We start from the raw sequence: 25,217 nt of genomic DNA on the forward strand, positions 1-25,217 counted from the left end.
AGAGAACTACGAGAGAACGTTTGAAAGATGAATCATCTTCCTAAGAGTAAACTTACTCTTCGAGTTTACTCTTTGAACTCGATTCTATGATACATTGTACGAAAAAATGTTCTTTTCAAAGTTATTACTTTTTTGGAGCTATTAACACGTTGATCGTCACGCTAGTTTTACATAATTGAGGATAAACACGATGTTTGTTGTCAGTGTTGGATAAAGAGTAGAAATATTCGATAAATTGTCGATGCATTTGTTATTTTATAGTATCACTAAAGAGAGTGATATTACTTAAAAGTATATAACTATTAGAGTTACTTGTCTTGTAAAGAGTAGAAATATTCGATAATTTGTCATTCTTGTTATTTTCTAGTATCATTGACGAAAGTAATGCTATTAAAAAATTTACAACTATTAAAGTTCATGTCTTGTGAAGAGTAGAAGTATTCAATAATTTGTCAATGTACTTGTTATTTTCTATCATCACTGACGAGAGTGATACTACTCAAAAATTTACTATTAAAGTTCATATCTTCTAAATAGTAGAAATATTCAATAATTTCTCGATGTACTTATTATTTTCTAGTATCATTAACTAGAGTTTAGCTATTAGAAACGCTACTAAAAATTTACAACTATTAAAGTTCATATCTTCTAAATAGTAGAAATATTCAATAATTTCTCGATGTACTTATTATTTTCTAGTATCATTAACTAAAGTTTAGCTACTAGAAACGTTACTAAAAAATTTACAACCATTAAACTTCATATCTTCTAAAGAGTAGAAATATTCGACAATTTCTCCATACACTCGTTACTTTCCAGTATCGCTAACGAGAGCAACGTTACTAAAAAAATTTCCAATTATTATAATCCGTGCGTTCGAATCTCTTCAGAGAATCGTCGTGACTTCGTAGCGTCGGTCACCGGTGACCACACCGTGGCGTTCAACGTGTTAACGAATAAATAAACCGTGGTGAACGCAACGAAAGAAACAAGAGTACCGTTCGCGTAACCGATGGTGCCGTGGACGGTGTTCTATTGATAACGATGGCGAGTAAACTGTCATCGGTGTCGACCGTGGAGCGGGATCGTGGGTCACGGAGACCGATGCACTCGTAACAAACCGCGTATCGGTCCTCGACTAGGAAAACGTGGCGCGATAACGCCTTTTGGCAGGCGCGAGTCCTCCCCTATACACCTCTCTTCTTTCTGGCCAGGGTCCAGAGCCACTTCGAAACACGCCACGACGTTTCTTTCTTAAACGTTCGATCGCTAAACCATCGTCGTTTCTCGGTATTTGACCGTTCGATGAAAACACACGGGATCGAAAACATCCCATTCGAATGACTCAGTTCCCCGTGGCTCGATCAACGTAAACCCAAACTCCGGACGAACGTACCACAGACGAGACCCAACGATCGTCTATCGACACGACCCGGTTGACGTCTCGAGGATGGAAAGCTTCGCGGCACGTAGAAACCGACCTCCACGCGAGGAGATCTTGAACTCGTTTCGGGACAAAAGTACAGGAGTCGACCGGTCGAACATCCTACCAGGGACGAGGAATTTGGACGTCGACCAACAGGCCCGATATAAGCCACCCAGAGAGCCGAGAACATGCGAGAAGACACGTCTTCCCGATCGTCGTGGCCGCGACTTCCACGGGCCGAATTAGACCTCTTCCAGGAAATCGCTGCGTTCGCGGATCCGCGTTTCGCGCGATTTCGTGCCCTGCGCGAGTTCAAAATCCGTATTGCAACCCAAGAGACGACACAGTTTATTTTCAGGGAGCCGAAGAATCTTTTTTACAATCCTCAAACGTGCGATGTAAATATCACCGTGTATGGAAAGTACGCAGTTTGAAGGATACTTGGGAACATTTTTTCTCGATGTTTATTCACGTGGAAAATAATTTCCTGTTACGCGAATTTTATAGTCGGTGGATTTCTTCGATATGAACGACGAGAGAATTGGATAGGATTGGAATCTTTAGAGATTAAAGGAACGTTGCTACGATTGCACGTAGAGTTCCGTCGATATCGAGTTCTTAGGGAAACGGTACGGTATTTCGAGAACACAAAAGTGTAAATTTGCTAATGGACGATAGGTCTCGAAGTTTTCTCGAAGTCTTCTCGAAGAGTATCGAGCAAAAAAATTCGCACGTGCAACGACGGAGAACGTTACCGTAAATATACAAGTAGAGATTTCGGCTCGATCCAGCGCGTAGTAATTTCCGCGAAAAGTTATCCGTCGGTGTGAAAAAAATCTGTTTCGAGAAAATGTTGAAGTTCGTGAAACGCGCAACGGGAAAACATATCGGTCTTTTGGTACAGCAACGGCGCTGTACCTTCTTAACTTAGTTCCACGAAAGTCTTCGAAACGTTCGACATTGCGGAACTTTCTCATCCGCTTTATTGGAACGTGCTCCTTCGATCGAACATCGCACACAGGGACGTATTTTGTAAAACTTCGTGTACATTCACGCGCTTCGTTACTTCGAACGGAGGTTCGAAAATACCTCGTTGATTTTCAAAGATTCTTCGATTCGTTAACCTCTTACTTCGCTACGAGTCTCGATAAAAATGTTGATAGAAACCTTCTCGTAAGATCAGAGGTTAAGTTTGCGTATTCTGATCACGATCGTGCGATAAAACAACAATTTCACCGACCATCGTCACAAATGTTTCGTCTCTCGACACGTTCAACTTATATCGTCGATTCGACGGCGTTGAAACCGGGTCCCCGGATAACTGATAGAAATTTGTCGCTCGAGATTTCAGTTATCCGGGTAGGTCGAATTTTGACACGAGAACTCGAGTTACCGTCGTTCGTGCCATCGCGAAGACGGTGAACAACAAACGAACAAACTAATACCTCGAAGCGGACGAGATAGGATCCCGCGCGGGATCGTTGTCCGCGGCGAGTCGACCTTGCTCGCGTCGAGGTAACACAGCGGTGGGGATAATTTCGTTTCGGTTGTCCGAAGATTACCGTGTTTCCACTGTAATTGTCTTCCGGGTTTTAAGTAGCTCGATGATCTCGGCACTCGGTGCTCATTATCTCTCACTCGATGCGTAACAACGGTGCCCGCGGACTTACATCGTGACGAAAAAAAAATTCGAATCGCCGGTGAAAAATTACACGGTAACGGGGTAACCAACGAGCGAGGGTTACCGCGAACCGTGATCACCGATCGGAGAAGTACAAACGTTAAAGAAGAAATTACGGGAACGATCGTCGTCCACCGATTTACCTGAGCCTTGTTCTGGACCTCGTGTCCGGTCCTCCAAGTGTTGATGGCCGGTTGTCTAGGTCCCCGTTTGTCTAGCAACAACTCGCTGGGACATTTCTCGAAAATTAGTACCCTCTCCGCGACGGATCCCCTGGTCAGGAACGGTCTGATGGGATTGTTCCCGGTCCCGGTCGCGGCCGCGGCTCTGATGTGTTGCTTCTGTTGCGTGGTCAGCTCGGGATGGGGTACCTGTTCGATACGGGGCCTCGGCGTGTAGATCCTCGGTCCCCATCTGGACGTGACGGGATCCTTGTCCTCTTTGCCAGCCTCCTTGTCCTTTCTGATCTCCGTCTCGAACTTGGACCTGGTGGTCGACACCAATTGTTCCGTGGAATTGAACGCCGGCACGCTGCTGGTCCTCTGTTCCTCCAGTCTCTGTTGGGTAGGCGGGTTCTGTTGCGCCGCTCTGTACCGCACCTTCGCGTAGTCTACCACGGACATGCTCGACAGATCGTCTTTGCTAAGAGACTTGGCGTCGGCTGCACCGGCAACGTTGGCCCCAGCTGGCGCTGAAACGACATTGTTGACCATCGCCGCGGAGGCTGGCACCAGACCGCTCCCGTGATGATTGTGCCCGATGATTATCGGCTTCACCGGCTCCACCTTCGGTTTCTCCCGCTTGATCGCCGGCTTCTGTCGTATCAGAGCCGGTACGGTCCTCTCCGCGGGTTCCTCCGTGATCACCGAGCCCGTTTTCAACGCATTTATCAGTCTCTCCTCCTCCCGAGCGACCTCGTCCAGATAAACGCTGGAATTCGATCCGGTGTTACGCTTCTCCTCCTTGCTCGTGGCCGATTTACCCTCCTGGACCAGCCTCGCGGGGCTGTCCGCGGGTCTCTTGTTCTCGTTCAGTTTGTTCTTCAACGGCCACGTGGTAAGACCGGAGTTCGCCGTGGTGGCGGTGTCCTCGATGCTCGAGGAGTTCGGTGATGCGATCACGGTGCTGGTCGGCCTCTTCTGTTGCACGATCTTCGACGGGGCGAGATCCGCCGGGAAGGTGGTCTCGATCGTCTCCAGGAAGACCTCCCGGTGATGAGCACCGGGCGTCTTCGTGGACACCTGAGGTTTCACGATCTGCGAGGGTTTGTTCGCGAACGGGGACGTCGGCGAGAGTAGAACGCTCGTCTGTTTGGTTTTCGATTGGCCACCGAGTCCGGTGTTCTTCAACGGAGAGGTCTGTTGTTGTTGTTGTTGTTGTTGCTGGGTCAAGTTCCTCTCGAACTTCTGCAACGCGAACTGTATGGACGAGGGTAGCGTCTTGGACGGTGACCGTTGCCTAGACGCGGCCAACCTCGCCTTGTCCTCCACCACGAAATTGTTCACCAGTTTCTCCAGGTTTCCGTTGTCCAGGTTCGGTGTTTGCGCGAGGATGTCCACCGCGGTGGTCGAGGAGGCACCGGTGGGCGAGATCTTGCCCGTGGTGGGGGTAGTGGCGGCGTTGGTGGTATTGTTTGGTACGGTGTTCGCGGTAGGCGTCAACGCTGTACCGAACTTGTCCGCGGCAGTCGCGTTGCTGTGACAATTGAGTATCTCGGTGGGTGCCAAACCGCGGCTCTTCCAGGTCTGATAGATCGCCTCCGCGTGATCGCTGATCTGTTTCGCGATCGCGGCGATGTCCTCGTCGCCGGAGGTGGACGTGTCCGTCGGGAACTTCCGACGCAGATCGTGTTTCGCCGTCGCGGCCATCCTAGACCAACGACGTTCCTGCTGTATCTCCGGTTGCTGTTGACGCAACTGGGGATGATGATCGAGCAAAAAGCTCGCCGCCCGTCTGCTCAGCTCGGTCGTGTGGTCCAATACCAGTTCCACCAGATTTGGATTACCCTCGACGGGCACCACGTTCACCGGGATCGCGTAACCGAAGTGGATCGCCTGGCAGTCGACCTGCTCGTCGCTGGATCGGGACTCGTTGACCAGACAGGCGTTCAGGTCCGGACAGTGGACGGCCCGACTCGGTCGCGGATCGACGGTCACCGGAACGAAGAGATCGCGTCGGGTCGCGCAGACCCGGCGCTCGATCGTCTCGATTTCTATCGCCAGCTGTCGGCCACCGACACCACCACCCGACCCCGCCGTTTCGCCGCTCAGCCTCGATGACGATGTTTCCGTTATCACCGAGCTCGCTACTGCTGGCATATCTCAGGCCACCTGGCCCAAGAACCTCGTTCGCCACGGCCACGAAGGCAGTCTAGCCTCGGTCCACGCGATTCTCGATCCTCCCGGGTGTCGCCCCATTGTACCCTGTCCCGTCACGGTATACCTCGGCTCTTGTTGTTACCTTCGACGTGTACTTGATCACGAAACCGAGACACGGCTCGAGACGGATACGATTCGACGGTATCGAATCAACGATAGACGCGAGTGGACACCGTTCGTGCACGGTGATCGCGACGAGAGAGGTTAAACACTCTCCGGTTCCACTGTGAAACGTTAACGTTCGTACGTCCTCTTCGATTACAACTGTCCCACTGTCACCGATACGGTATACGATTCTTCGGCGTCACGCGGCAAACGACGATCGCGCTACATCGCTGCGTTCCTTCGTTGTACCACGGACGAACGTGACCGATCTGAAAGAAGATAAATATAAATTAGTATTTCATCCCGGCACGATCTTGATCTCGCCGTGCGTGTATTTTCGGATCGTGATACGTGCTCTGAAACTGGCGGTACGGTGGCGCGTAACTGGCGTACGATTCGTCTCGTATAAATCTCACCCTTTGTCCCGCGGACCGACTCTATGCCTAATTAGAGATGATCTACTGGGGCGGTGTCTACGTTTAGAAGCGTGCAATGCGAAATCGATCCGATTCAACGCGTCCGCTACCACGTACGCGTCGCGTGTGCGACACTGACGCCACGAATCTCGTGAGATTCGCCAGGAACACGCGGTAATGTGACGTATTGTACACGTGACGCATTCCTCGGGACGTTCCCGTGGTCCGTGTCGACACGGACCTGGGTCTACGAAGAAACGCTCGATTTCATCGTTAGCGGATTATTTCTCTATCGTCGAGAGGATCTCGAGTACTCCGGTACCTGGAGGAACTCGCGGGATATTCGATACATTTCTCGAACAGCGTTCGACTCGAAGAATCGACCGATCGAAGAACCCAGGTAAGGTTCTGAATTACGATTAGGTTCGCGGAAGTTTAATTTTATCCGCGCGCGGTTACTCTACGCCGCGTTGAATAAAATTATTGCAAATTTATCGCGATCTGCGGGGGATTTTCCAACCGAGCCTGTGGTAGCGAACGCGTCAGGGTAACGTGACATACCATTTGCAACATATAAATATATATTCCATCAAGACTGGAGTTACGGGGATCTATTATATATTTATAGTGTACGCTTCTAGCTGACTATTGCTATTTCGAATGAACTTTTCCTCGCGTCATCCAAGCCCTATATCGTTCTACGTTGTTCTAACCTTGCGTCACCGAGTCCTAATCCATTACCACTACTCCTACACCGAAACTTTTAAAAGACTAAACGACTCGTACGGAAGCGACACTCTATCGTTGTGTCTTGGTCGTTTCGTCGTTTAAACGACGCACAAGCTACAAGCCGTTGCTAAGTGATCTTCTAATATCGAACATCCAATCTCTATATCGCTACCAGGCCGATTCTACGTCGACGTTGAACCATTGGATCCTTACCAGTTCGTGACTAGATCGACACCGCATTGAATCATTCAGTCATCGACTTGCTGTCTGCGTATTTCGCCACAATCTCTGTATTTTCAGTTACCGCGTGTTAACCGAATAAAAGGATGCCTGTGCGGTTGCATCGCGTGTCTGGATATTCTCCGTTCGAATCGGATGTTCGTGTACGAAGTCTAGGACATCGTTCGGTGTATCGATTACCATCGGATGTAAGGTAAACGACGGTCAATCGTAATCGTATCTCACTTTAATCCCCGAGGGAACATTTATGTACGCGTTTATGTACACGTTTGCGTAGACTTTTCATTGACGCAAAGTAGTCAAAGTTTCGATTAGAACGCTCATCAGTTTTGTGTTCGTGCGCAGACTTAAGGACATCTGGCAGTCACAGCTTGGATCGATCCCTGAAGGGGACCTGGAGTAAATTTCGATGTTGCATCTTGTGCTCTGGAAGGTCTAAATAAACACGGTTCGTTATATCGTGGATAATATGCCCACGAAACATGTGAATTTTTTTATTTCGTACTCTATGTACATATTGTTGGTATTTAACCGAGGCAAACTATCCTTGAAACTCATCGCAGGACTTTGACTCTCACAGGATCACCAATCGTCGCGAATCTTCGTTAAAAGGATCACGATTCCGGAGAGATTATAAGGATGTGCCAGTGATGCAAGAATAAATTAGCAAATATTTCTACATTCTCGCTGAACGTTGTATCTGTACATAGACACAAAATATGTGGCGATTTTAGCTCGAACCAGTTCCTGAAGAGGACCTAAAGTAAACTTCGATATTGTATCGTGTGCTCTAGACAGTTTAAATAAACACGGTTCGTGCGATATGCCCTCGACGTTAAAACTTTATTATTTCGTATCCGATGTAGTCTAAATATTAACTCAAAGTAAGTTTACCAATGTAAATTACCCTTAAAAACCACCTTTAAAATTCTCCATAGAGCGTTGATCTCTACGGGACTTTCAATCGTCGCGCCTCTACGATAAGAGGAACTCGAATCGTTACATCGAGCCCGAAAAAAGAATAGGAATATAACTGTAACTTTAAAAACCACCTTTAAAACTCTCCACAGAGCGTTAATCTTTAACAGTCGTATCTCTACGATAAGAGGAACTCGAATCACGATCCCGAAGAAAGAATAAGACTATATCTGTGACGTAAGAATAAACTGACAAATATTTATATATCCTCAAGAATTACGATTAACGACGTAAAGTATAAACTTTCTGTCTAAACACTAAATATTGTATTTATGCATCGACTCGAGAATACGTAGCAATCTTAGCTCGAATTCCTGAAGAAGATCTAGAATAAATGTCGATATTGTACCGTGTGCTCTGTAAAGTTTAAATATTAACTTAAACGTAACCACCTTTAAAGACCACCTTTAAAATCCTCCACAGGGCATTAACCTCCACGGGACCCCCAACCGTCTCGTATCTACGATAAGAGGATCTCGAATCACGATCCCGAAGAAAGAATAAGGATGTGCCAGCGACGCAAGAGGGAACTGGCACACACGCGTGTCTAAGAGGCTTTTGTCCAACCTAAAAGGCGACGTTCTATCGGTACTTTCACCCTGCATTGCTACGCGTATGCAAATGCGTGCGTACGAGCCGTGACCAAGCGTGCGTGCGCGCGCGCGCGGCTTCGATCGTGCACGTATCGTTGGAAGCCGCGCACGTTTCACGTTCCTCACGTTTTTCCCTCCCCCTTGAACCGTCTTTTTTTTTTCCTTCTCCGACCAAACCTCCTACTCCTCTTCAACCACCTACCGCGCGCTGCCCAGAGACCGCGGAAAAATTTGTATTCCAAGATGGAGCTTTCTTTGTCTCCGACTGGCCGTGAACGTTTGGCAACGCGTGCACGAGCAACCGTCTTCGTTGACGATGATTCTTAAAATCTCTCGCATTCTCTACCGCTGTCCTCGAGTCACTGACTCTGACGCGCTGCGAGACTCGGAGACACCAGTGCTATTCCACTTTCCACGTTTTTAGCTAAAAACACGCGATACGGATTTCTCGCGTCCGTCTTCGTCCCAGTCTGGACCACTTCTCACGATGGAGATTGGCGAGCATCGGTTTGTCGTTGTCTGTTTGCTCGGGGTTACGGTATTGCGACGATTGCGTTGCGTTTAACACGTGTCATGGTGGTCGACATTTTATAGTACAATAAAGTCTTCAATACTTATAATTATAATAAATCAATTCTTATATACTTATATTACTTCAATGCTTATTTTAATTATAATAAACGAATTCTAATTAATTGTAAACTGGCGAATAACTTTCTTGGTATTGGAAATGCCGTAATTGAACCAGTACACGATCGAAGAATCGAATATTTCCATTTCTTACACTGTAATCTCTAAACATGGAAAATTGGCAGTGTGTTAAGTTTGACCATAGTCACACGATTTGGTTACCAGTACACGATCGAAGTGTCGAGTATTTCCAGTTTTTACATTGTAATCTCTAAACATGGAAAATTGGCAGTGTGCTAAGTTTCACCATAGTCACATGGTTCTGTCACCAGTACACGATCGAAATGTCGAGTATTTCCAATTTTTACATTGTAATCTCTAAACATGGAAAATCGGCAGTATGCTAAGTTTCACCATAGTCACATGGTTCTGTCACCAGTACACGATCGAAGTGTCGAGTATTTCCATTTTTTACACTGTAATCTCTAAACATGGAAAATTGGCAGTGTGCTAAGTTTGACCATAGTCACACGATTCTGGTTCGAGAGGATCTTCCTCATCCTGGATCTTTGCCTCGGTTCCAAGTTACATTTTGTTCAATCGGGAACAGTCGTTGACGATTCTGAAAACCCTTCAGTAATGTCTAGATCAAGGAGTGCATTTGAGTATTTCGGGTAGTATACTGTCGAAATATTCTACTTTCTAAGCTTCCCTCCCGATAAGAATTCCTCGCTCTTTCTTGGAGCCTATTCATCTCCTGATGGAGATTGTCAGTCACCGGTTGGTCTCCTTGCATCGTGTCGGAGAAACGAGGTGGTTGTGTCGCGTTTAAGTTCGACCATAATCACATGGTCTTGGTCCAAGAGGATCTTCTTCATACTGAACTCCTTCGTACCTGGATCTTCGCCTCGACTACGAACCGTGATCACTTGAGCGACATTCTGTTATCAAATTGGAAGCAGTGGTTGACGATTCTGAAAACCCTTCGGTAATGTCTAGATCAAGCAGTGCATTTGAGTATTTCGGGTAGTATACTGTCGAAATATTCTACTTTCTAAGCTTCCCTCCCAATAAGAATCCCTCGCTCTTTCTTGGAGCCTATTCATCTCCTGATGGAGATTGTCAGTTACCGGTTGGTCTCCTTGCATCGTGTCGGAGAAACGAGGTGGTTGTGTCGCGTTTAAGTTCGACCATAATCACATGGTCTTGGTCCAAGAGGATCTTCTTCATACTGAACTCCTTCGTACCTGGATCTTCGCCTCGACTACGAATCGTGATCACTTGAGCGACATTCTGTTATCAAATTGGAAGCAGTGGTTGACGATTCTGAAAACCCTTCGGTAATGTCTAGATCAAGCAGTGCATTTGAGTATTTCGGGGAGTATACTGTCGAAATATTCTACTTTCTAAGCTTCCCTCCCAATAAGAATTCCTCGCTCTTTCTTGGAGCCTATTCATCTCCTGATGGAGATTGTCAGTTACCGGTTGGTCTCCTTGCATCGTGTCGGAGAAACGAGGTGGTTGTGTCGCGTTTAAGTTCGACCATAATCACATGGTCTTAGTCCAAGAGGATCTTCTTCATACTGAACTCCTTCGTACCTGGATCTTCGCCTCGACTACGAACCGTGATCACTTGAGCGACATTCTGTTATCAAATTGGAAGCAGTGGTTGACGATTCTGAAAACCCTTCGGTAATGTCTAGATCAAGCAGTGCATTTGAGTATTTCGGGGAGTATACTGTCGAAATATTCTACTTTCTAAGCTACCCTCCCGATAAGAATTCCTCGCTCTTTCTTGGAGCCTATTCATCTCCTGATGGAGATTGTCAGTCACCGGTTGGTCTCCTTGCATCGTGTCGGAGAAACGAGGTGGCTGTGTCGCGTTTAAGTTCGACCATAATCACATGGTCTTAGTCCAAGAGGATCTTCTTCATACTGAACTCCTTCGTACCTGGATCTTCGCCTCGACTACGAACCGTGATCACTTGAGCGACATTCTGTTATCAAATTGGAAGCAGTGGTTGACGATTCTGAAAACCCTTCGGTAATGTCTAGATCAAGCAGTGCATTTGAGTATTTCGGGGAGTATACTGTCGAAATATTCTACTTTCTAAGCTACCCTCCCGATAAGAATTCCTCGCTCTTTCTTGGAGCCTATTCATCTCCTGATGGAGATTGTCAGTCACCGGTTGGTCTCCTTGCATCGTGTCGGAGAAACGAGGTGGCTGTGTCGCGTTTAAGTTCGACCACAATCACGTGGCTCTGGTCCGAGACAATCTTCCGCATCCTGGACTCCTTTGTAGCTGGATCTTTGCCTCGGTTAGAAGTCGTGATCAGGCAACACTTGTTGGGTACATTTTGCCGTCGAATACGGAAACAATCGTCGCTGATGATTGTTAAAACCTCTTGGTGACGTCGATATCACGGATTTAAGGAGAACGGGGAGTGTACAGATTGCTGAAGTATTCTACTTTCCGCGCCTCCCTCGCAATAAGAATTCGTCGTTCCCTACCGTGGTCTATTCATCTCTTGATGGAGATTGGAGACCACTGTTCTCTGTGGTCTCCATTCTGTACCCGGTGAATCAATGCGGCTGTATTGGACCGCTGTTACACATTCCTGGCCCGTGACAACCTTCCACTTCTCGTACCTCTTCGTCCCTCGATCTTCGCCACGGTTTTAAATTGTAGTAGGGCACACGATCTCTAAATATATACCATCGCTAGGGACACGGCGAATGACGCAACTCGGAGAGTCTAGATATATATATATTTTTTTTTTTCCTTTTTTTTTTCACAAGAGGCAGTCCTCGCCAACCAAACAGTGTACACGCCGGTTGTCTCGAAATTGAAAAATTTCAACCTGCGAGATTTCCAAACGACCGTAAAGAAATATTTACTTTATAATACACGGCCCGCTATATCGCGAGGTGTTGGCACCGCTTCAGACGCGGACTGAGGACACGATAAAGAATGAAAAAAAGAAAAGAAGACCGTATAATCGTATATTCCGTTTGACCCTGTTTTCAGGAGCAAGAGTTTTGTAATAATTCCCGAGTCGGTGTAACTAATTCCATTGAACTGGTCGCAAATAATGCCGTGGATATCGCGCGAGGCAACCTTGCTTCGTTATATTTTTCAAAACGCTCGTTTCACAGTGATCTATGAATCATTCGTTCACGATAAGACCACTACGCCTCGAGGTTTCTGGTTACTAGATAATCGCCTATTTCACGCAACGCGAAATTATCAACGATCCGAAAACAACAACGTGGAAAAACTTTCTCCGTGCGTACAACATCGAGTCTACCTGCAAAATTTTATCCACATATTAATAGATAAAATGGTCTGTGTATTAATAGATCGTCGTTTGAACAATACGTTGACGAGACTTCTCCTTTTCTGGGTCACCAACATTATTTAAAAATTCATTAGGAAAATGAATAAGTAATATCGTTCTTGTTGTCCAGATGTACGTGTGTTAACGTTGTATTCGGTTATTATTAAAACAGTACCAGATGGTTTTTCTGGATGAATAATTGAAATTCTTTTGAATATTTAACGTTTGATAATGGACACGAACATTTTTCCAACCATTTTCTTTAATTATATTTGTTTAATATTATACCGTTCGATAAGTTTGCAACTTAATTATCCGCACGCTGTGCACTGTTATTTGTAAGCCGAAGTAACGAAGCTTATGGACTTTTGGTAATAGTCTTTTTCGTTAGGTACAATGAAATTATAATATAATGATACCAGAAATTTTTGATATTTTTTAAACGTTATACAACGTTTACCGAATTAATGGATACTCTATTTGCAACGAGAAAGTATATTACAGTGCCTTGGTATAGATATAAATCTGTGAGCCTGAAAGCTCGGTCATTATTTTATGATTAACATATTAGATTGCTCAGTTATTACTAGATTAATGATTTTATGCATTTACGGCCGATATGCTAATACGGAAAACACGTGCAAAACGTATGCAGAGTATACTCCATAAATAACTGTAATAATATTAATATTTCGTTTTGCATAAGTGCATATATTCTACATGCGTTTTAGTTTATGCACCCGAAGGGGTTTCTACTGGACGACTTGAACGAACGCATCGATTTTCATGCACGATGGTACAACGACAAGTATGTATTCGTGTTTACGTACGAAACAGCTACGTAACAATGTTATAAATAAATATAATTCACAGAAGACTTTTTCCTGGCACATTAACAACGTACACAATCGAGCGACAACGCGTCACCGAGGGGGAAACAAATAACTTCGGGGAAGCACGATACAAGCAGGGAAAAACTAATACGTACATAAGAACATTTGTTAATCGATTCTTCGAACCACAGGTTTCGGTGGTTGTGATTCGCGAAAATAAAATATTCTCGTTACGTTATGCATCGATTCAAAATAACGTTGCTTTCATCGACCTCAGGTAGATCGAATCTTTTTCACAACGATTATGCTACGAAATTACTCGAAGAATGACTCTGGTCGAATTTAATGCTCGCGAAATATTCCGATAGAAAAGAATAATTCACAAATATCAAAGTAACGTGTTCGCGTAATCTCCTTGAACTATAATTTAGGAATGGTGTCGCGTATTAAGCGAGATAAGTGGCGCAGTTGAAACGATACAAGAAAAATATACGTTTATGGTGGTTCGACTCTGGGAATAAAATATTTATGTAGATACATATTAATAGGGAATAATTTTTCGCCTTTTTACTATTTTGGAAAAATCTCTGGTTCGAATGCATCTTCTATTCGCTGGAAAATAATAAATACTTATGCAGATACAATTGTTTGTTTCTTTTTACTATTTTACTATTTTACATTTTCTATTCGCGAAAGTAACAAATACGTACGTCAATACATATTAATACAGAAAAATTGTCCGTCTTGTTTACTACTTTGGAAAAATTTCTGGTTCGCATTTTCCATTCGCGGAAAAATAATAAATACCTATGTCTATACACATTAATACAGAAAAATTGTTTCGTTTACTATTTTGGAAAAATCTCCGGTTCGCATTTTCCATTCGCAAAAAACATAATAAACACGCGTATAGATACAACTGTCCGCCTCTATTACCATTTCGGTAAAATTTCTTGTTCGGGCGCATTTCCCGTCCGCGGAGAAATAACGAATACGTACGTAGATGCAATAGTCCACTTCCCATACTACTTCGGGAAAATCTCTGGTTCGCATTCTCTGTACGCGGGGAACTAATAAAGTTACGCTACGTGAAATTAGCCGTGTTTGCTCCCCTTTCTCGAATCTTCGAACGTAGGCAAATCACCCCCTCCTGCATCCCCGGCCGGTGAAACCTTCAAGTGCACAAGCCGTACTGACACAGAATTTCGAATGCAGGTCCGCGGAGATATTCCAGTCGACCGGGCCCGATAACAGACGAGCGAGGAACCTTACCCGCGAGCCTTCCCCCACTCCTCCGTTCGGAACGTCGATCTCGCGCGGAACCGATCCCTGGAACGGTTCCAGGTAGAGGGCTGGAGGGGTAATTGACGAGCCTCGAGCTCCTCCCCCCCCGAACAGTGTTGATCGTCAACGGTGATCGGCGTCAACCTGGAACGCGTAAACGCGCGCACGCGAGTCGTCGAACCGAGCAGTCGGTTCTAGGTACGCGCGCGGCTCTCGCCTCGCATAACTCGGTCACGTTTGCGGTTTGCATCGTTAGAACACGATACGGCCCACTAAAAATAGCGTCGAGCCAATATCGATACACGACCGTAAAACGGTGTCAATCCCATGATCGGACGAGTACTCGCGCGCGACGTCGTGTTTCCGCGTGCACGCAAAATTCCTCCTACCCTTATCGAGGATATATACCCTAGTTTTTTTTTCTTTTTTTCCAATCCTTACTTCGCGCGCGAAGCGGATTTTCCTCGTTACGGGAAATGTAACCACCGAACGTGAAATTGATCGCGAGAGAATGCGTTTAATTTTTTATTTAGGAAAAAAGGGGAGTGACTGAAGTCGGTTAGAACGTTTTGAAAAATTTTGAAATTTGTTCCATTTGGTAGAGAAGGTTGAATTTTAGGGGGAAATGTTATGGTATTTTAGAGTCGGTGAAAATGTTTTGAACAATTCGGAAATTTTTTAATCCGTTAGAGAAGATAAAGGAGAAACGAGGCTTTTATGGGAAAATTCCACGGTTACTTGGTCAAAATGGAATACACTCGGTTAGAATGTTCTTGAAAATTGCTGGAATAGTGGATACGTATGGAAAGAATGAAAAAGGTAGAGGTATTATTATTTATACGAAGTTTCCTCGAAATCCAATCTAGTCTCGAGACGTACAATTTTTATATCGACCTAAGTTATTTTTATAATAGTCAAAGCAGCGAGTCTGGCAATTGTCGTGCGATAAAGAAATCTTGGAGTGTGTTTTAAGACACGCGAATTAATTTTAATTCGGAATTTTATATTTCACCGGTGATAGTATTAGATTGTTTGGAAAGTAATTTCGTTTTATTCGGTGAAAATGAAACACGATTTTTTTTTAGAGCGCATAAACATTTTATCAAATTATGTAATCTCCAAAAACGAAATTACTTTCCGAACGATCCAATATTTCGATCTGGAGCCGCGTAATTTGCCCAAATTGGAAAAATTACACCGTAGAAGGTGGCGGCTGAGAGCCGCCGCTCGAGTGGGGAGTTAAACCCTCTAATTGGGTCATTTCTCGATCAAAAACCACCCCTTCGGGTGTAATTAAAAGAGAATAAAGACGGATTAACACTCCGACGGCGGTCGACTTGTACGATTCGATTCCTGAAACGATATTTCTAACAGAAGAACTTCCATTAACGAGGACACTCGCCCTGTCGTTGATCCCGCTCGACCCTTTTCGCTCGGTAATTATCCATTTGCCGAGATAAGGATTCAATTTATTATATTAGTTTCCATAGAGGAGCACGTCGAGTTATTTCGTGATTTTTCGCGGCGGGTTCAAGTTCCTGCTTCGGCCCGTTTGGCAGCTACGAGTGCTGCTAAATTTAGCAACATTGTGAGTAAATGTTGATTAAGTAGCCGCTGTACAGAAACCTTTAAAATACTGAATTTCTTCACAGGAATAATAAACACCGTCGCGATTACACGGGGTGGCCACCGAAACACCGAATTGATACAAAACGAAAATAACTTTCGCAAGCGCGGAGTTTTTTCAATAAATGTATCAATTTACTTGGAAATATAATTAATGAATTTTTTTCTATGTGAAGAATAACCGTCAAATAAAGAAGATTGAAAATTAACGAGTCAAGACCTTCTCGAACCCTTCAATCTTTCACTGATCACCTTGTACAATGTACGTGTGTATAATAGGTTGTTCAATAAGTTTTGTCGTTCTATATTATTATATATTATTGTAACTATATATTATATAATATTGCACATATATTATTATAATTAATATACATATAATAAAACTTATTGAACAACCGAATACTGTTCAATAAGTTTTATTATACATATATTAATTATAATAATATATATGTGATAATATCTAATATATAGTTATAATAATACATATATTAGTTATATCGTTTTATCGAACAACAAAATTTATCGAACAACCTAGTACTGTTAAATAAGTTTTATCGTAGGAAGAAAATCGAAATAAACATGTCTCCGGTCCGTGATCGCGAAACTTATTAAACAACCTAGTGTATTTATGCATCAGTAGCCTTGATAGTCGTGGACATTGAAACGAAAATTGGAGCAAACTCGTGTCGTGCGAAAATTGGTATAAAAAATAAAAACCGTCCGCTCCGCGACACCGAACTGAACGTTTAATTTGTTGACGAACGAAAGCGCCGGAAAGAATTCAAATATCTCGAGACGCGAGACCGTCACGATGGAAATTAGTTCAGACAGTTTCACAATCCGAGACGAGAAGGGTGAACGTTATAAATAGTGTCTTAATGCTGCACGCGAAACGAAGAAAGAAAAAAAAGTGGTATTCCAAGGATGAGCGTATTTTCCAGCGAGCTGAGAACGATCCGTTGATTTCGATATCCGATGCACCGGAAGGATACGATCCCTTCCGAGGAGGAAAATCGAAATAAACGTGTCTCTGCACCGTGATCGCGCGAGTGGCACCCTCGATGCATAAATTTCTCACTTAACGAACACTACCAGTCAACGTTGACGATACGAGGGCACCGTCGACCTGAAAATCACGATTTTTAATCGAACGCGGAGATTTCGACCTTCGATTGCCCGAACCGAGCTCACCGTATGCAAAGAAGTGAAATTACGACGGTTACGTGGACGAGCGCGAGTAGTTTACTTAATTCCAAGGTTGCACGAATTCCTAGTTCCCGCGAAGAGATCCGAACGCGAGCGAAATCGCGATCGTATGTAAAACGTGTGCCACGGGATTACGTTCCCGGCCTGGAAATAGGCTCTTCGAGCGAACCGTGGCAAAATCTGTCGCAGGAATCGCCATACGATCTGACCGTGAACTCACCGATGTTCCAGGAGACCGATGAATTTAAGGAATAAATACATCCGGTGTACGAGAACAATTCGTCGCCGATCTTCGAAGGGACGTATAGTGGGGTTCGATTCGAAATATTTTTTTTTCGATTCGAGACGAATGTGTACGAGTTACAATTTATGTTCAGTCGGATAATTTTAGTTTAACACAAATTGGTCATTAATCGTATCAAGTCAGTTGCGATCAATTTTTATTTTGATAATAGATTAGAAACAGGGGGAAATAATTTGCTTATATCTAAGGAAATTATATTCGCTGCGTTTGTCGCACGAAATTTTTCAAAACTTTTCCAATGCAATTATATTAATTTAAATTCCACGTACCGTAGAAATAAATAATTTTAATAGACACATCTTCCAACGAGAAGATTCCAATAAAAGAGAAATAAAATTCCATTCGAGTAACATTCTGGTACAAGTAAGAATAAGTTTCGTCGCTATGCGAGAGATATATTCGTTAATGAAACTATCCGTTAAGAGTGATCGACGAAAGTACACTACGTTTATCGCGCGAAATTTTTGAAAACTTCTCCAATGCAATTATATTAATTTAAATTCCACGTATTGTAGAAATAAAATTCCATTCGAATAAGACTCTGATACAAGTAAGAATAAGTTTCGTCGCTATGCGAGAGATATACTCGTTAATGAAACTATCCGTTAAGAGTGATCGACGAAAGTACGCTACGTTTATCGCGCGAAATTTTTGAAAATTTCTCCAATGCAATTATATTAATTTAAATTCCACGTACCGTAGAAATAAAATTCCATTCGAGTAACACTCTGATACAAGCAAGAATAAGTTTCGTCGCTATGCGAGAGATATACTCGTTAATGAAACTATCCGTTAAGAGTGATCGACGAAATTACTTTGCGTTTGTCGCGCGAAATTTTTGAAAACTTCTCCAATGCAATTATATCAATTTAAATTCCACGTATCGTAGAAATAAAATTCCATTCGAGTAACACTCTGATACAAGCAAGAATAAATTTCGTCGCTATGCGAGAGATATACTCGTTAATGAAACTATCCGTTAAGAGTGATCGACGAAATTGCTCTGCGTTTGTCGCGCGAAATTTTTGAAAAGTTCTCGCATGCAATTATATCAATTTGCGCGGAAGAGAGCGGCGAGTTATTCGATACGAGCGTATTCCCAGCTCGAAAGATTCGCCACTCGAGATAGGCGAGTACCCGGTGGAAGCTGTCTCGAAAGGTTCGCCAAGTCGCTTTAATATTAATTATCGTCCACGAGGATCGAATACTCTCGACTCCTGTGAAATTATCTCGTTCGCTCGTTCCCGTTCTGCCAGGTCGTCTTGGACTTCCGCTCGTCATCGGTTGGCCGAGATAAATAAAGGAAAAGGGCGGCGATCGATACGATTACCGATGACAAGAAGACGAGAGAGTCCGAGTAGTTTCGAATTCATCGTGAGGGGAACTTTCCAATATAACCCGACAAGACTTCGACGTCTCGAAGAGTTTCAGAAACGTCGAAAGTCTCCGCTGCTAAGAGCGACTTAAAAGCCCGCGGGGGCGATCCTAAAAGTTTCGTGTATTTTCGGTCGTTTAAATGGCTCGTGAAAACTAACTGGAATAACAGAACTCGACGGTGGGGGACCACGGCGAACGTAATTCACGACTACCGAAACGTTTCGAACGGAATGAGAACCGTTCGCGTGGACGCCATTGAATTTTTTCATCCCCGTGGCGAACGAGTTCGAACTCACCGAGCCCCCGCTGTGCGGGAATGCGACGCTCGCGTTCCAAGTGCATGCGCAACGAACGCCTATCGGCGTTCACCGCACGGCCCGCACCGATCGATCCAGCGTTCAACAGGGCAGTGATTCGGGCACTCTTTGGGAATTAATTACGAAAAAAGTATCGCATCTGTCGATTTAAAATTTTGTATAGACGTTCGTGCGTACCTCGAGCACTCGTATGAATTTTTTCAAGCGTTCTTCGTCCTCGAGTACTGTGTTATTGTGCCGAAAGGCGCGGAGTAATAAATTACTCGACGGTGTTCGTAATTCAAGCAGTTGTGATCATCGGAATTGAGAAAGAATCAAATAGAGTTTTATTCTGCGAGATTGTGACTGTTGTGTGAATTAGAATTTTTTAAATATAATCAAAATTATTTGCAACGGGATTGCAGCCCTTGCAAAGAAGAAAGGGTAATTGTTTTAAAGATATAACGATAACAAATTAATCCTAGATCACACGACAGAGTGGTGTAGTACGTTTAAATCGTTCGACCACGTCTCAGGACATCGTGGCTCTAAATTCGAAGAACGTTATTTCGAGGGAAAAAAAAAGAACGATTCGAAAATTTGACGTGCAGTTTAAAGGTATATAAGATGACACTTAGCTTAATCGTCTATGACGGGACCATAGAACGTACCCTCTTCTTCCTTAAAAAAGTCTTGCAGGGTTGATTTTTCAATCTTGAGCCCCATCAATGACGTAACTTTCGGCACGTTTACGTAGCCTTCGTTGAATACACAAATTTGCTAAATGATCGGCATATTCGAACACTTTTCGAGCACCGTGTGAATACGTTTTCGAAGGAAAGTCCAGAGGATGGAATTTATTACGTCTTTTGTCGTTGAATCTTCATAGATGGGTTCTACAATTTCTTGAACTCCGAGATCAAGAGGTGATAAATGAGTAAAATCGGTGAGAGTAGGTACCGATGGCTTCGGCTTGGAGCCACTTGCACCAGCTCATATCGCCTGGAGGACAGAACATATGTTGTGGTTTTTTATCCGTGGAAGATTTCTGGTAGAAAGTTGCCCACACTTATTTTCTCATTTCATCGTCGCAAACGGAAATCCAGGGTACAATCGTATTGGTCCGCGATTCAAGAGCTACGTAATCGTGCATTGAAATCACTGTTCTCGCTCGAATCGTCGCTGCATCGACCCGAGAAAGATTCGCAAAGTTTTCTAAATCTCGAACAGAAGTAAAAGACACGTACGCGTTTATCGGTTCGAATATTCCATCGAGAGAAAACCAACTTTCGATGAATCCTATCGAACTTTCTACAACATTGGCAATTTTTCCAATTTCGATCATTCTAATCTCCGAAAATATTTGAAAACTCTTAGAAAGCATTTCCAAGAGTTCGAAAATCTCACGAAAGAAATATTCTCAAAGTTTTAATTCTACCTGTTAATTAACTCTACCCGATAATAATAAGGATCAATGCACTCCAGAACGTCGTAGACTGATTTTTCATATCTACGCTAAGAACAATAGGCGAAATAATTTTTTCTTCTCGAGTTATTACACACTGTAACCGTTGAACGCGTTAAGAACGAGCGTTTCGCCACGAACAATTCCAACCGGAAGGTAAGAAAACAACACGTCGACCTATTGTCAACAGTCGCTATAACTCCGATCAACGAGTCGCGGTTATGCAAATAAGCAAAAAATACTGTCGCGTGTAACGAGCGCGCGTAAGCGGTACAGTGTTCATGGTAGTTTGCTTTTCCATGCAAATTTGCCCGTGTGTGTGTACGCTGGGTACGATAGGTGCGCTTCGTATGCATCCGACTGCAGTTTATTTCGGTTCGTCTTGTAATATTAGACGCGGTGCAAAGGTCCGTGGCGATAACTGAGATCGAAATTCGTCGCTTACGATCGAGTTTGCTTTTCTTTCGATTGTCTACGAGTCGGGGGTTTTTCCATTCGAATATAATAAAGAATATCACGCAATCGTGAATAAATAACAATTTTTCTATAAACCATTTCTACCCGGAGAGTCAAAGTTTGAATCTTGTTCAAAGGTATCGAATAAAGAATGAAAGACAACCTCGTTGAATAAAAATTGGAATTAACGAAAAATTAAAACAGAAGGAAACATTTCTCGAGGAAGAAAGAATATTATTGTTCGATGGAAAATACGTCACGAGTATGTACTTTAATAATCAGAAGTAACTATCGATCATTTTCGACTCACTTCGAACGTCTACTAACGAATATTGGTTTAAAAATTTCTTCGTAATATTTCCAAGTGTAATAAATAAATAATAACACCGAATTACACTATCACCGTAATATTTCTACAAGATTCTATCCACGATTGAAGTTTCTTCGCGGATCGACGCGATCGAGAAACAATTCCCTGAGACTCGAAAAATTTGACTTTCCAAGATGGAAATTATTTAAAGAAATTCGTTCGTTCGTTAGTCGGGCCATTCACACCGAATAAGACGAAATCGTCCGAATATTAAACCGAAGTGTTGTAACTCTCGAACGAACTCCGGAGTCCTCGTTACGCTTCAATAGACCATAATGGCGGACAATAATTTTCTAGCGTTTCACGAAGATCGTTTCGCGACGACGAGAGACCGGATTTACGAATGCACGGGCAACGTGGCACGGAAAACGTGCGCACGCCGGTGTTACGCTGTTCGATATTCGAACATTTTGGTCGTCGACGCCGAAATACTGGCTAACTTACGGTCAAGTGTATTTCTGGACGCGAATTCCCTCGTACGCGAAATTGAACTCGCGCGCCCGGAGCGGGAATTCGTGAATCGAGTCGGTGAATCTCGCTTCAAGACACGTGCATGGCGAATTTCTTTCCGTTTCTAAAACCGTAGCTCGGCGAACGACCCGGCTCGACCAAATCAAATTCTTTGCCAGAACTTTTACCACAATAACGCTTCCATTACTCTCTCGTGGAAGACAGTAGGTTGTAAATTCAGATTGTGATACACAAATTATTATAATATCTAAGAATCTCTCGTATCCAGTAGTACGACGCGTTGTAAAATTCAGATTATAATATATAGTTTAGTTTAATAATGAAATTTTGTCGTATCCAGTAGTACAACGCGTTGTAAAATTCAGATTGTAATATATAGTTTAGTTTAATATTGAAATTTTGTCGTATCCAGTAGTACAACGCGTTGTAAAATTCAGATTGTAATATATAGTTTAGTTTAATATTGAAATTTTGTCGTATCCAGTAGTACAACGCGTTGTAAAATTCAGATTGTAATATATAGTTTAGTTTAATATTGAAATTTTGTCGTATTCAGTAGTACAACGCGTTGTAAAATTCAAATTATAATATATAGTTTAGTTTAATATCCAAATTTTGTTGGATTTTGTAGTACAACGCGTTGTAAAGTTCAGATTATAATATATAGTTTACTTTAATATTCAAGGATCTTTTGTATCTAGTAATACAACTCGTTGTAAGTTCAAATTATAATATACAAATTATTATAATATCCAAGGATCTCTAACCAATACCACGCGTTGTAAGTTCAGATTATAATGTACAGTTTGTTATAATATCCAAAGATCTCGTGTAACCAGTAGTATAGTGATTGTACATACAAGAATATAAAATCGGATTAAAGAAATATACAGCAATATAACTTGTGTGCTCTTTGTGACTTTCGACTTGGAAGTGAAAAGAAAAACCCGAAAGAAAAATAACCAAATTGTTAACCACGAAGTGGACGACCATTTTGCTACAATATGAAGACAGTCCTTAACACTAGAGCTATTTCAATTTTACTTGTTTCAAATTTCTTTTAAAAATTACTCAATCGAATTAATTTACTCTTTCCTCACCCAATTTCGAAGATGCGATCCGATACAAATAGGAATACGTTCACCATCGGTAGTTCAGGTATTAAAACTAACATCGACCATTCCCTATCGACATCTGGCACTCTTTAGATCATTGTTGCATTCACACCAACGCAACGAATTACAAACGCAAGAATAAAATCAAAATATACGAAGAGATGCACAGTAATGCAACTTAATGTACACGACGATGGTATCGTGCGCCCTTTATGACTCTAAGCTTGGAACTGAAGAACCTAAAAAATAGTCAAACCCTTCACCGTGCAACAAACGACTCTTCGGGTATCGATACAATGGCAATCCTTCAAACTGACGTCAGCCATTGGCTAACGATGTCCAACGCGCCTGAACATCATCGTTCGTTCCAACACACTACTCGTTAGAATCATCTCTGATCGAAGTTACTTGCATTCTCTCGCAGCTTGTATGAAAATTTGACACACTCCGTACGAAAGTTATCCTCCGTCGTGAAAATGCGTTAATAATGTCCGTCTTGCTCTTTTACGCGTGTCGAAACTTTCGTTTCACACTATTATGCAATCACTCTCGCGTAAATATAAAATACACTTACACACAATACATACATATATATATATATATATATTTATTTATTTATATTATACTTATACTTAATTTTTCTCTTTCACCTTTTCCCTCGATCGATATTATTTTCTTATTACATTGCTCTCGAGATTAGCTTCAGAGCAGCGTGTAATCGCACTCTGGTCTCTGAACGTGTGCTATCTCTGCGCGTTAATTTCTTATTATCCCTCTCTTCTTTCCTTCTCTTTTTTCTTTTTTTTTTTCGGTTTCTTCCACTCGACTTATTCGCTTTGCAATGTACATACGCAATCTCGTCTTCGATAGATACGCGTGTTACTATTATTATTATTATTATTATTATTATTATCATCATCATTGAACACCACGGTCGTATACAACGTCCTGCTAGATACCGTACAATCGAGAGCACCTCCATTTTCAATTCCCGAGCTCTCGAAATAAATGGTTTCGCCGGTGCTCGTAAAGTATTTACAACGCGAGTAAATAAAATCGAAGACAGCGGTTATTCATTAGCGGGTGAATGAAACAGGCGCCAGGTTCAAAGTAGATCCGTATCCCCGCGAAACCGTATTCGTCCCTTCGAATATTATTCAATTTCAACGTGCCCCGTTTCCAACGTTATCCGCGTTATCCGTCCGACTGAAACGAGGGAACGCGGCGCGAGCCACGTTCAAATACAATAAAGTACCCCCGTTACGTGACAGGAGTCTCTCATTCAAGCTACACGTATCAAAGGGTTAAAAATAAAGTCGAGGTACTCGACTTCCACTTTTCTAAAGTCCCGTCTTCCATGCCCGAGGCCCCGCGGAATTTATAAAGCGAGGAGAGAATATATATTTATACACATCGGGAGAGAGAGCGAGCGAGAGAGGAAGAGGAACCATCGTCGTGAACACCGCTCTTTCGTCTTTTGACCAACGTAAACCTTTTTCGTTGTTCGAATTTAACTCGTTGGGGCACGGTTCCCGAACGCGTGAAATGGTACAAAATAAGTAGAAAAAAGAATTGATCAATTGGATACTTAATTACGAGGTGAAATACCAACAGTCTCACCGTGCTGTTGTGGTAGTTATTTTAATCTTTCACGGTGGATTGGAAAATATCTCTTCGTGGATATCGGGGTATTGGGAAGATTGCTAAACGTGTGAAATAATTACAAAAATGGTACGATATAATTTTAAAAATTGATTATTTGGATATTTAATTACAATGGAATATCAACCGTCTCACCGTGTAGTCATTGTAGTTGTTTCAATTTTTCACTGTGGATTGAAAAATATCCCTCTGTGGATATAAGTTTGCTAAATGTGTGAAATGGTACGAAATAACTAT

At 42.9% G+C, this 25,217-nt stretch overlaps 1 protein-coding gene and 1 long non-coding RNA gene across 7 annotated transcripts in view; one reads left to right on the plus strand and one right to left on the minus strand.

Moving 5' to 3' along the window:
- Positions 1-25,217, minus strand: part of LOC143150226 (uncharacterized) — a 96,514-nt gene that overhangs the window by 22,425 nt on the left and 48,872 nt on the right. For all 4 annotated transcript variants that reach the window (XR_012993000.1, XM_076318348.1, XM_076318357.1 and 1 more), the window contains exon 2: positions 3,251-5,859. Coding sequence is in view for 3 of the 4 variants with exons in the window: in XM_076318348.1 (XP_076174463.1) it covers positions 3,251-5,425 (2,175 nt within the window). In the remaining variant the exon portion in view is untranslated. The remainder of the gene's footprint in view (positions 1-3,250; positions 5,860-25,217) is intronic.
- On the plus strand, positions 6,159-7,808 carry LOC143150309 (uncharacterized). Of its 3 annotated transcripts, none has more exons than XR_012993026.1 (4): positions 6,159-6,406; positions 7,036-7,168; positions 7,321-7,423; positions 7,556-7,808. It is a non-coding gene; the product is annotated as an uncharacterized LOC143150309 (long non-coding RNA). The 3 variants fall into 3 exon arrangements; XR_012993029.1 differs by lacking the exon at positions 6,159-6,406 and adding an exon at positions 6,794-6,950; XR_012993032.1 differs by lacking the exon at positions 6,159-6,406 and having other exon boundaries at positions 6,800-7,168; positions 7,321-7,459; positions 7,539-7,808.

Source organism: Ptiloglossa arizonensis, chromosome 1, assembly GCF_051014685.1.
Source record: "Ptiloglossa arizonensis isolate GNS036 chromosome 1, iyPtiAriz1_principal, whole genome shotgun sequence".
NCBI lineage: Eukaryota > Metazoa > Arthropoda > Insecta > Hymenoptera > Colletidae > Ptiloglossa > Ptiloglossa arizonensis.